The sequence below is a fragment of the Eulemur rufifrons genome, chromosome 6, assembly GCF_041146395.1.
Source record: "Eulemur rufifrons isolate Redbay chromosome 6, OSU_ERuf_1, whole genome shotgun sequence".
Classification (NCBI taxonomy): domain Eukaryota; kingdom Metazoa; phylum Chordata; class Mammalia; order Primates; family Lemuridae; genus Eulemur; species Eulemur rufifrons.
In genome coordinates this window covers 101247922-101260551 of record NC_090988.1, presented here as the reverse complement: position 1 = coordinate 101260551, position 12630 = coordinate 101247922, and the positions used below count along the sequence as shown (strand labels likewise).

The window sequence follows — 12630 nt, the reverse complement described above, 5'->3', positions numbered from 1 at the left end:
AGATAACTCAGTGTCTATATCACTCCTAGGCTGTCTCAGCGTAGCACTTGTATTACACAGTTTTTTAACTTTCGACATACGTAGTCTTCATCTCTTCAACAACCCTTGTCCTGCAACATCTGGGGTGCAGGTGTGGAGTGACTGAGTGGGAAAACAGACCTGGCTGTGAATTCAAGCCCTGGTGTTTACTGATTGAGCAAGGCACCTTACCTCTCAGCCTTGGTTTCTTTATCTGTAAAACATGGGTAATACTAATGAGACTGTTCTGAGGATTCAACTAGATAACATGTGTGTAGTATTTAGCATAGCAGATGGCACGGATGTATGGCACTGATAGGCACCTAGTAAACATCAGCTCCCACCCAGCAGTGCTGGGCTCTCAGTAAACATATGATTCTCTAATGTTCCCATCCCCAAATGTATCCCCCTACCTGCATCTACTCCCATATGCTCTGCCTCCCTGCCTGTCACAGTGGGTGCTCCTCCTGAAGGCCACCTCTTCCTGTGTACTGGTTCCCAACCCCCCTTGCCTTCATCAAGATCTCACTCATGCAACTGCCTCCTCTTCTCCTACAGCATCAGTTTCCCTCCCTATCAGCTCTCTCTCTTCATTGAGCAATTGTGCTATAGTAGTATCACTCTATCTAAAACAAAAGACAAAACAACAAATAAAAAACCCTTCCTGATCCCTCATCCCTTCTAGCTACCAGTCCATTTCTCTGCTCCCTTACAGTAAGAAACCCCTGAAAGAACTGGCACGCTCCCTGTCTCCCCTTCGACTGCTTCTCCAGGCAGGCCCTTACCTCCGTCACTCCACAAAACTGCTATTGTCAAGGTCTCAATGTCCTCCGCATTGCCAAATCCAGTGGGCAGTTCTCAGGCCTCTCTGGAGCATCTGAGACCTTGAGACTCCCCTGCCCAGCCTCCCAAACCCTCCACTCTCCTGATTTCCCTCCAGTCTCACCAGCCACTCTTCTGTCTCCTTTGCTGTGTGCCCCCTTCCCCTGACCTCTAAGTGTAGGAGGCCCCAAGGGCTATCCTTGGACCACTTCTCATCTCTGTCTACACTCACCCAGGTAATCTCATCTACTCTCATGGCTTTCAGTGCCATCTAAAAGATTCCCAAATTTTTATCTCAAGTCTAGACTTCCCCAGAATCCCAGACTTCCATACCCACTGCCCATACCCCATGCCCACTTGGATGTGTCACAGACACTTCAAGTTAAACATGTTTAAAACAGAACTCTTGATTCTCCAGCCCAGCCTAGCCTTCCCACAGTCTTTCCCATCTTAGTAATGGGAACTCTGACCTTACAGTCGCTCAAGCCACAGCCTTGGGAGTTATCCTTAGTTCCTCTCTCTTAAATCCCACAGTCAACTGATCAGCAAGTCCTGTCAGTCAGTTCTCCCCTCAAAATACAGAGCATCTGGCCACTTCTTACCAGCTCCATCACCCCACCCTGGTCCCTGGCTCCATCACCTCTCACGAGGCCAACTCCAATAGGTTCCCGAGTGGTTTTGCTACCTCTTGCCTTCCTCCAACTCCACAATCTGTTCTCCACCAACAGCCAAATGAATGTTTTCAAAACATAAGTTTGATTATGTCATGTATTGGCGTAAAGCCTTCCAGTGTCTTCCCCTCTCACTGAGAATAAAACCCAGATTTCTTATCATGGCCTGCAAGGCCCTATGGGACCTGCCTGCTACCTGTCTGGCCTCATTTCCCCTTGCCCTCTGCCTCTCTTCCTTGACCAGCCACACCAGCCTCCATGCTGTTCCTTGAACACACTGGAAACACTCCTGCCTGGGAGAGCTTCTACTTATTGTTCCTTCTGCTTGGACACTCACATGGGTGCAGGCCTTTCTCTCTTACTTCCTTTAGGTCTCTGCTCAAATGCCACCTTGGCAGAGGGCCTTCCCTGACCAACCTCTCTAAAATAGCACCATTGGCATTCTCTGACCCCTTTTGACCCTAACCCTAATTTTGCTTACCACTGACCACCACCTGACATAATTAATATACATGTTTGTTTTTGTCCATCTCTTCACTGTTGATAACACCCCAAGAGGACCTTGTGTGCCTGATGCATACTAAGTGCTCAGCAGATGGGCAGGGGGCATGGTATAGACTAGAAGAGCCCCTAGTCTCTGCATTACCACTTACCTGCTGTGTGCTTTTGGGCAACTTTATTTAACCTTTCTTAGCTTCATTTTGCCTCTCTGTAAAACCTACCTAGAAGGTTTTTTAGGAGGATTAGAGATCATACACTTAAAGCACCTCAGACATGGTCAGTGCTCAGTAAGATGGGGCCTACAAAGTCCACAGAGCTGCTGTCTAGGCCTGTTTCCAAGGAGTTAGTCCTGCTGTGTCTGTCTGCCCTCAGGGTGGACGTCCGATGTAGCAAATGAAGGTAACGCTATATAAGCGGTTACTGATTCCATTCTCCATGTCATACCCTGACCCAGGGTCCCCTAAGCACTGTTTCTGGCTCCAGCCAATTCCCTACCAAAGCCCCTTAGATTATGGCCATGTCTGAACAGGTCCTGCAAATTGAGGACCGCGCTAGCCCAGCTTTGGGTCCAGGTAGTCCCCATTGTAGGAAGCAGAGGTGCTTGCTGGGAATGCATGAGCCATAGGCCCCAGGGGCCCTTCTCTGGCAAAGCGCCCATGTCTGTGAAGTGAGCAGCAATAGGCAGGCAGGTGGCAGGTGGCTGGTCAGCAGCGGGTCACTGACGTTACTAAAGAGTAATTCCCTCATGGACCACCAGGGGGAGGCAGAGATCGCTCAGCTCCTGAGAGGACTCTGGGTCTGTCTCTCTTTTTTTTTTTTTTTTTTTTTTTTTGGAGACAGAGTTTCACTCTATTGCCCCGGCTAGAGTGCCAAGGCGTCAGCCTAGCTCACAGCAACCTCAAACTCCTGGGCTCAAGTGATCCTCCTGCCTCAGCCTCCCAAGTAGTTGGGACTACAGGTGTGCGCCACCATGCCCAGCTACTTTTTCTATATATTTTTAGCTGTCCATATAATTTCTTTCTATTTTTAGTAGAGATGGGGTCTCGCTCTTGCTCAGGCTGGTCTCGAACTCCTGAGCTCAAACAATCCACCCTCCTCGGCCTCCCAGAGTGCTAAGATTACAGGCGTGAGCCACCGCGCCTGGCCTGGGTCTGTCTCTTAAGGCATCTGTCTTTCCTCCCTCTCAGGCCTGGGGCTTCCTTGCAGGAAAAAGGGAGGTATGGTGCTGGCTCTCTCCCACCTACTAACTTGCTGGGAACTGCCAGCCAAAGCAGGACCACATTAAGGAACTGGAGGTCAGGATTCCACGCTCAATATTCTTTATTGATAAGCTTTGGCAAACCCCTTGCCCTATGAGCTCAGTGAGTCCTGCCCTGAGATTCCCAGCTGTAGGCGGGGAATGCATCTTTGCCTCTTAGATCATCTGCCTGCTCAAAGCTATGCCTAATTTGCCACACTGTAGGTCAGGGAGGCATGTGGCAGGCATCAGAAGGGTCATGGCCAGGTCCTTGTCCCTCAAGACCATTCTTCATTTAGGAGGTACTCAGCTTCACCTGAGTAGGCTCTCAGAAGGGCTCCAGGAGCCTGTTGGTTAGATAGAGGAGCTTAGCCAGAGACTTCCAGATGCAGCTGCCAAAGGCTCCTCCACAGCAGAGCTGAGGTGAGCGGCAGCAGCTGGCTCTCACTTCTGTCCTGAGGTCCTCAGGTGGCCAGCAGGAGTGCCAAGGGCAGGAGGTCCTAGGTGGTACCTCACAGGGGATAGAGATGCCAGAGGCTGTGGAAGATGGGATGGGAGGGAGAGGGAGAGAGAGTCAGTTGAATCCCTTGATCTGATTTCACCAGCCCCAGTCCTTGGCCATACCTGTAGTCCTTGGCAAACCCGTCAGTACTAAACAGATAGTCCCTGGGTGCTGAGTGCACCTTCCCCCACCATGAGCTCATAGAGATGAGAATTATTAAAGCAGCCTGTCTTCCTGAGCCAGGTACCTTGCAGAACCTTCTTGCCTGCTCACCAAGGACCCCCAAGCCTGCATCCATTTCTCCCTCAGGTCAGGGCAACCCCACCCAAGCCAGTAAGGCAGTGATGCCTGGAGAAGGCCCTGGCTCCCCTGAAAGCCCTTCTGGCCTGTCTCTGACCTGAACTGGAAGCGGGGGTCTCCAGGGTGGGTCTTCAGCACCTGATGCACCTCTGGAGGAGGCTCCAAGCCCATCTTCTCTGCCCGATGCCAACGCTGCAGCCGTGTGATCCCTGCAAGGGTGGGAAGAAGACTCTGGGGGCCGCATGGAGGATGGGGAAGAGGCCAGGCTAGAAAATGTGTGTGGGTGTGTGTGTCTTGGGAGCCTCCACAACCCCAGTCGCAGGAGACAGTGCCTGAGAGTCAGGCAGGTGTTTGGGTCACTTCAGAGACGTGTAGGTGACAGGACTGGTTCAGAAATGTGCTCTGGGGGACCTGAGTGGGGTTCTCACCTGTGCAGGGCCCATACTGCCAGGCCAGGTCAAACTGCCTCAGCAGCTCCAGCTCTGCTTCATCCTTGTTGGGGGACTGGGGCTCCTCTCCTGCAATGACACGCTGCTCCTCAAGCCTGCCCAGGCCTTTGCCCTGCGAGGCTGGTCTCGGCCCCCTGGCCCTCGCCTCACAGCTGTGCCACTGTTCCCCAGACCTCCTCACACCCCTTGCCTCTGCCCTCCCGCGGCCGTGTGTCGGGAGTAGAGGACATACTACGCTTCCCTCCACCCTCGGCCTCTCAGCTCCCCCGTGTCCACTCCTCCTGCCTCCCCCACACCTCAGAGACCTAGCTCGGGTGCCAGCTCCCCCTTGCAGTGCCCAGCGGGCCCCTCCCTCCTCTTCACAACAGGGTAGGAGTCAGTGATGAGCCGCTTCCGGCCCATGGCGGCCACCCAGGCAGGCAAAGAAGGCGACTGCGGGAAGAGAGGCACCAGCAGGCGCGAGAGAGACAGCTGCTGAGAGAGGGAGTCAGAGAGAGAGATGGGGCCAGCGACGACGGGCAGACGAGATGACCCAGACAAGCAAAGAGAGGAAGTCTCCGAGTTCCAGGGAATGACGCCTCTCTCCCACCCCCACAAACACGCAAACATCAAAGACTTAAGCCAATGGTAGGCCGCCTCTGCAGGGCGGGGCCCTGGCTCTAGCCAATGGCAGGCAGCACAGGGTGAGGGGGCGGGGCAGCTGCAGCAGCTGTGTTCTAGGGGAGGCGGGGTCAGGCTGGGGTGGGGGACCTGTCACGGTGCCCCCAACTTCACCACCTCCTCCTGCCCCCCACTGGTCTGCAATGGGTCCCGAGGGACTTGCAGAGCGTTATCCTCAGCCTCTCACTTCCCGTTTTCCCTTCCTAGGCAAATGTTCTTTTCAGCTTCGCTAATCCCCGTGGCCGGTTTATAACTCCCCAGAGCCCAGCTGGAGCCTTCACTCGGCCCCTTGGCCCAACCAATGTTGTGGGGGCAGGTCTGGAGGTTTAAAGAGAGTTTGGGCGAATCCAGCCCCCTTCCCTGCTCCCACCCCACCCCCACTGGCCCCAGGAGACCGGGCTGGAGAAGCCCATGGGTTCTGGAAGTGCCTTTCTCACAGTCTGCACCCAGAGACACTGCCCACTCTTAGTCCAGACAAGCGTTTGCCTTTTTGGCTCTCCTGGGGTCCTGTATCCTGCCCCTGTCCACCGTACTAGTCAGGAAGATTCCATTCTGAGCAGGCCAGAGCAGGGTCTTAGTTCCCCCTTGCTATGTGTTTGGATCCCTAGTTCTTCACTGGCAAAATCTGCCCCATCTCTCATAATAATTTGAATGTGAGCAGAAGATACTAACAACAAACCTAACACTCATATTGCACTCACCATGTGCCAAGTACTGTTCTAAACACTCTCCTGCATATCACTCAATTAAAATAGATGTAATAAGGTTTTTGAAAGTAGGAAGTATAAATTATCATCACTGCTGATAGTCAAAGGCATTGTGAGGCCCCAGTCAAGCCACATCCCTCCTTGCTCCCCAGGATCTCACAGGCTCACAGGGCAGGTGGGTACCCAGTTGTCAGTGAGAGGCTGGAATTCCTAACAAACAGAAGAAAGGGGGAAGGGTGGGTCTGAGATTGATTAGGACAACAGGGGTGATTAGCATTGGAAGGCCTCCTGGAGGAGGTGGGCTGCTGTAAACAGTGTCTCTCAGTTCTCCACCCATGACCTTTGTCCCTTGGGCTCCTGTCATCGCTGACTCACCCCTACTGCTGCCTCCCCCTCACCAACTTCCTGGCAGCAGGCAAAAGTGCTGGCCAGTGGGAGTCTGGGAACCAGCACAGGAAGCAGCCCAGCTCTAATCACCCTCTAGAGATCCCATCCGGTTCTTCCTTCCAGGGGTACCAGGAGGGTGGGGCAGAGACGCCAGGGCTGACGCCTGCTCAGAGCCTCTGTCTGCCTCCTTCCCCACTGCTCTGGGGTCTGGGTGCTCTGTGTTAGGAAGAGGGCTAGGATCCTGGTGCACATGGAACCAGGGAGGAGAACTGCTCTGGAGAGTAGACCACCAAAGCGGAGAAGGAGCAGGCCATGTCTTCAGGGCCACCTTCTGCCTGACTGTCTGTCAGCTTCCTTGAGGAGGGCTGAGTGGAAGACAGAGCTCGAGAGGTGCTGCATAGAGCTGGAGGGCCCTTCCCTGCTGTGCTGTTTGGGCTGGGACTGTTCTAATCCCCCCATGTGACTTGTGGGCTAAGTGGGGCCCACATTCAGGGAGACAGGGGCCCTGCTGAGTTGGGGACAGAAGCAGAGAGGCCCTCTCCTCCACGGCTGGGAAGGGCTTAGGTGTTGAGTCCAGTGAGGCACCAAGCACTCTGTGGGGGGATGGCACCCAGGCTCTGTGGGATCGACTACCTCCTCCCCAGAGGGTCTCCACAAGGGGCTCCTGGGCTCTTCCCAGAGGTATGTGGCACCTACCTCCTGAGTCCACAAATCCCTGAGGGAGTAAGGAGCCATGGGTGGGGCAGACCCCTCCTCATTCCTGGTCCCTCCCACCCCTGAAAGCTGATAGCCGTGGGGCCCTGCCACCGCCCAGGGAGCGTGAAATGGGGTGTGCCGCTGAGCGGCCACAGCAGCTCCTACTGCTGCCTGGGCCTATTCCCTGCTCTCCTTTGGCAACCTCTGGAACCCTGACCTGCTCTGTGGATGCTGTCTGAGCCATCTCTGCCAGCCTTCCCCAGCTCTGCCTGGCTCAAGCCCTGCTAGGCTCTTCTACCCAGCCTGGAAGATGTCTCCCTTGGGCTTCAGCTCACACCTGGCCCAAGAAAAAGAAAGAGTGGTCAGCTCAAGTGCAGGCACCCTAGGCCTGGCTTTCTGGCCTGGAGTTGAGGGAACTCACCACAGGCAGCATTGGCCTCCTCTCTTGGTCAGATAGCAGAGGGATTGAGCCCTAAGGGAGCAGTTGGCACCCAGGGATTTTGGAACCATCCCTGTCCAACTGGCATCCTTCCCTGACTCAGCGTCGGGATCCTTAAGGTGTGCTGGCATCTAAGCTGGACCTTGGCCTGCCCATCCTTGGGTCTTTTCCTTCTTTGCTCTCCAACCCTGTCCACCTCCTATCACCTTCTTGCCTAGAACCCCTTCCCCTACTCAGGCAGCCTCCTGGGCCCGTCCCCAAAACTGCTGTCACAGTTCAGGCTTCAGGCTGGAGGGCGGGCTAGGCCAGAGGTCTGAGTTGGGGGCTAAGCTCTCTCTCCTTGTGGTAATGTCCTGAGACCCAGCCATAGGTTCCTTATGTCAGCCTCAATGCCCAGAGGCTGGTGATGTGACTAGGAGGAGCAACCTTTGCACCTTGGCCTGGATATACTCAAGGTCCTCGCTTCAAGGGCAAGGCCAACGTCCTGGGGAGCCCAGGAGAGAAAAGAACTAGAACTAGCTGAGACCCACTGCTCACTGCTCCAGGGGAAGGGGGACTAGGCCTGGCTTAGCTCAGACAATGTGGCGGACAGGGGGTCTCAGCACTGCTCAAACACCCCGAGAGCCCCTTCCCCTCCCCCAGCTCACGATGCGGCTTGCGGGGAGAGCCAGATAGAGCTGGGTAGGTGGAGGCAGGTGGTGGGAAGGGAGCAGCTGCCTGGGGCCCAGTGGGCTGTGGGGTGTGTCAGCAGCCCCCTTCCTCAGGCCCCACCACCCACCCTGAGGAGATTCTGGGCAGCCAGACTAACAGCCCCCGGCCCCCAACACACTCACACCCCCTGGGCCCCATTCCTCACCCTGGAGCCAGAATGCTTTCAGGCAGCCGCTCCTAGTCCCTCACTGCCCTCCCAGCACCCTTCCTCTCCCTGTCCAAGTTCTCCCACCTAGTGGGCTTAAGGAATGGGAGCCTGGGGGAGACAACGGGGGAGAAAAACGTCTCTGGGTTTTTCTGCCACTGCTGCCTCTTCTTCCCTGGCCTCACCACCCTCCACACCTCCGTTCTACACCTCCCCTTTCACCTTGGCCGTACTGGCTCTGGACAAGTTCTGGGGAGATTTGAAAAGGGGCCCTTCTGGCCATTCCTCACCTTGGCCACCAGGTGTCAGACTTTGTCCAGCTGGGAGGACAGTCCTAGTTAACCATTTCCACCCCATCAGCCAAGCCTTGGAGATGAGGGCTATTTGGGAGGAGCCTAGAGGTGACCTCTGACCCAGCAGGGCTGAGAGACCCTGAAGGCTGAGACTGGGGAAAAAGGACTGAACCTTTGGCTCTAAAGCTTTCTCACTGTCCCCACCCCCACCCCACTGACAAGGGCTTTGTCCCCTGCTGGGAAATTCAGGAACCAGGCTGAGTCAGGGAGCTCAAGAATTGAAGGAACAAAGGCAGGGACAGTTGTAGCTCCAGAGAAGAAGGGGGAGCTGAGGGAGCCCCCTGTCAGAGCCAGAGCGTCAGAGCACACAGCCAGGCCTGAATCACTAGCCCTTGCCCTCTAGGTTAAGGGGAACAGAGGGCCTCCCTTTGCCATTCCTCGTTTGGGGCGGCTCTGGCTGTGATGTGTGTATGTGGGATAAGTGCTCAAATGAGTCTCTCCGCATACTGAGGAGGCCCCTGTGTCCCAGGTCAGTCTTTGCAAAAGCAGGAGGCTGGCAAGGTCTGACTGTTTTGCCCCCTCCCATCAGAGCCTCCTCTATACCTGCTCCTACCCTCTCAGAAGTTGCCCCTACCCCAGTCGACAGTTCTTCACTTTGTGCTCATTCTCGCAGACGCAAGCACCCAAGATGGCAATGAAATGTCTAATCCACACGTGCTCTCTGGAGCTGACAGGCTGACAGGGAGGAGGGCCTTCTCTGCCTCTCTCTCACCCGCTTTCCGTAGCCTTGTGAGGACGTAAGGACTTCTAGAGATAATGTGCCCGCACCCCCTTGACACTGCAGGGCCTAGATTCTTACGTTGGCCTCTGGATCCCCAAGCCTCTGACTCTACAGCCAGACTTGAGAGGTGGAAGCTAGATAACCAGCAACACGCATCATTGCCTGAGGCAGCTATGGATGGAGAGCCAGTGACAAACTCACTCACAGAAAATACTGGTGATCTGTCATTTACCAGGAGGTCCCTGTCCCATGGAGCTGGCATTTTTACAGGAGGCCCTGTGGTACACAGTGCCAAAACCCAAAGGAGGGGCTCACACCTCTGTCACCGTCATTAGGAGCTATTTGGGAGAGGGTGAAGAACTCAAATTCTGAAATGCCCTCTCTGACCATGCTGTCATCTGTTTCTACCCCCTACACCCCCCCCCACTGGAACTTTCTGCATCCTCAGAGTGAGTGAACTCCAGTGGTCCCCGTTTGGGGTGCTTCTCCAGGTCTGTTCCCCTCCTGTTTCCCTCCTCTGACCATCCTGCCCACGCTGCGTGGCTCAGGGCTCACAGCCACTCAACAATAACATGTTTAGATCTCTTCTATTTAAAAACAACAGGCCGGGCGAGGTGGCTCATGCCTGTAATCCTAGCACTTTGGGAGGCTGAGGCAGAAGGATCACTTGAGCAAGAGAGAGACCTCATCTCTACAAAAAATAAAAAAGTTAGCTGGGCATGGTGGCACATGCCTGTAGTCCCAGCTACTCAGGAGGCTGAGGCAGGCGGATCGCTTGAGCCCAGGAGGTTGAGGCTGCAGGGAGCTATGATGGTGCCACTATGGGTGACAGAGTGAAACCGTGTCTCAAAAAAAAATAAAAATAAAAACAGCAATAATAAAAAACCTTCCTTGATCCTGGTAACCCCTCTAAATAGTTCCTTCACTAGCAAACTCTGAGGGACTTTATTTACCCTTCTTACTTTCTGCCTACCGCATCCTTTAATCTCACAATTTGGTGTGTCTGCTTCTCACCTGCTCTTTCAGAGGTCACCTGTGACTTCCTGGTTGCCAAACCAGTGAGTTTTCTCTGCATTCTTGTCTCAGTTCCTCTGGGGCATCGGAGACTGTTGATCAACCCCCTCCTTCAAATTCTGTTCTCTTAACTTCTAAAATGCTGTTGTCTTGATACTCTTTAAATCCACTTAAATCAAATTATTGAGGACTTTACTCTGCCAGGCATTATGCTAAAATGTTGTAGGGATGCAAAGATGAATAAATCATGGAGCCTGCCCTCAGGAAGCCATCTGCTTGAAAAGGAGAGAAACACTTAGCTAACCCTTATCCTGCCCCATCTCCAACTGTCCAAATTCTGCCCATCCTTCAAGAACGGTGTCAAGTCCCACCTCATGCGCTTATGCAAAGGGTAACTATTGAGCACTTGCTGTGTGCTACACACTGGAAATACAGCGATGACTTCAAACACCTTCCCAAAGGACGCACAGCCTAGAGGACCTTCACCCAACTAGATGCGGTTTCTCCTTCCTAGACTTCCATAGTATTTTGCCTGGATCTCTTTTTCTTTTTCTGCTCTTAATAGAATTCTGCCTTGTATTCTAGCATTTGTGGGGAGGGGTTCCTATTCCCTTTTCTAGATTGTTTTGTTCAACACACTAATTGAGCACCTTGTTTAGGCTGGAGTCTGAGTTGGGTGCTGGGATAGTGAGAAGAGGAAGACTCAGAATCTTCCCCCAAGAAGCTCACTGTATGGGGTTGCGTCTGCTCTCTGCAGACAGGACCTACACCTCACTTACCTCTGTGTTCCTTAGGGCCCTTTGCTTAGTGCTTTGCACATCACAGGCCACGACTCATTCTGCCTGTGTATGGAGACAGCCCAGGTACCCTCTCTTTTCTATCTTTTTAGGCAGAGGGCAGGGCCTGTGGGTGCCCCTGGGCATGCCTGGGCAAATGTCTCCACCTAAAGAGCCTGGACCCCTCAGGGTGGGGCACGTTCCCTTCAACTTGGGCCAGATGACTCAGGGACATTGAGAAGAGCCTGGTTCACCCCACCCACAAGCAAGTCCAACAGCTCCTGCACCTACACTCTGACCTCTCCCTTTTCTAGTGGCTCTTGCACTTGCTGGTACCTCCTAGTCTACATCGCACGTGTATGCTTGTGGCCCTTTTATTTTAGGTAAACTAATCTTTTCTTCCCAAGTTGATTGCAAGCTCCATAAGGACAGGAGCCACATTAGGTTTTAGGCTTCTTTTAGCTTTCTTTCACCCGTCAATGACAGGCAGGTAATTAGGGCTGTACTGGGTTTGCCAGCTGATTGACATTACCATCATTCGTTATTTCCTTCGCTCAAGGCATCGTCTCTAGGAGGCCCTTGTGAAATATGCATGTATTACCTGGGAGCGATTCATCCATTAATTTACCCAGTGGTTCTTAACTAAAATGTCATGACATGCTGATATATCCCAAGTAATCTGTAATTACTACGATTGCTACAGCCAAGCAAGCATTTTACCTTTATTGTTTCTCTTATCCTGTCCAACAATCGTATAAGGGTATTTAATTATCTCCATTTTACCAATGGACAATAGAAAGCTTTAATTTGTCTAAGGTCTTTCAGCTAGGAGGTCATGAAACTGAATTTGAGCTTAGGTCATCCCTTGAATAGCATCTATCCCATTCTCCCACAGTCCAGGAGGAGTTTTTCTCTTTTCCCCAAATATGCTGTCATACATTGGAGAGAAAGGAGTAGAGTCACAGCTGAGAACTGTGACTTGGCTGCAGTCTGTCACTTTCCCTGGAAGAGAGTGTTGAGGTGAGGGTCACTGCTCTCGAGGCCCCAGGGGGCAGCCATGGGCATGGGGGCCATAGTCCTGGGAAAGCTGGGGACTGAATGCCCAGGGGCTGACCACTTTGGGGAGAGCACCAGATAGACAGATAGGTAGCTTTACACACCATGGGGAGGGTGGGCTGGAGGGGAGAAACTCAAGGCAGGGAGACAGACCCACAAGACCATTAAAGCAATCCAGAAAGGTGAGGAAGACTGAGCAAAGGCAGGGAGAAGAAAAACCCAAAATAAACTGAAGCTTCTCAAGAGAACTGAGGGATCACAGGGGTGGTGGGACTGGACTGGGGTGGACAAGTCCAAGGTGCATACATCGCCCCAGTGGGCAGAGGGAGGAGCACCTCTTCTTGGGCTGTGTGCACCTCCACCAGAGGCTAGGGGTGGAGTGGGAGCCGGGGTGGGCCTGGGCCAGGGCCAGGAGAGCAGCGATGAGCACCAGGAGGAGGGGCAAGGCTAGACAAAGAGACTAAG

The 12630-nt window shown here is 53.6% G+C and overlaps 1 protein-coding gene across 2 annotated transcripts; it reads right to left on the bottom strand.

The window, feature by feature from the left end:
• Positions 1-3320: 3320 nt before the first annotated feature.
• On the bottom strand, positions 3321-5071 carry POLD4 (DNA polymerase delta 4, accessory subunit). Of its 2 annotated transcripts, XM_069470340.1 has the most exons (4): positions 4806-5071; positions 4480-4569; positions 4149-4260; positions 3699-3786 (listed from the first exon to the last, which is right to left on the bottom strand). In XM_069470340.1, the coding sequence occupies exons 1-4, from the start codon at positions 4900-4902 to the stop codon at positions 3762-3764; spliced, it is 324 nt and encodes a 107-aa protein (XP_069326441.1). In that variant the 5' UTR covers positions 4903-5071; the 3' UTR covers positions 3699-3761. The 2 variants fall into 2 exon arrangements, with proteins under 2 accessions (XP_069326440.1, XP_069326441.1); XM_069470339.1 differs by lacking the exon at positions 4149-4260 and having other exon boundaries at positions 3321-3786.
• Between the last annotated feature and the right edge of the window lie 7559 nt (positions 5072-12630).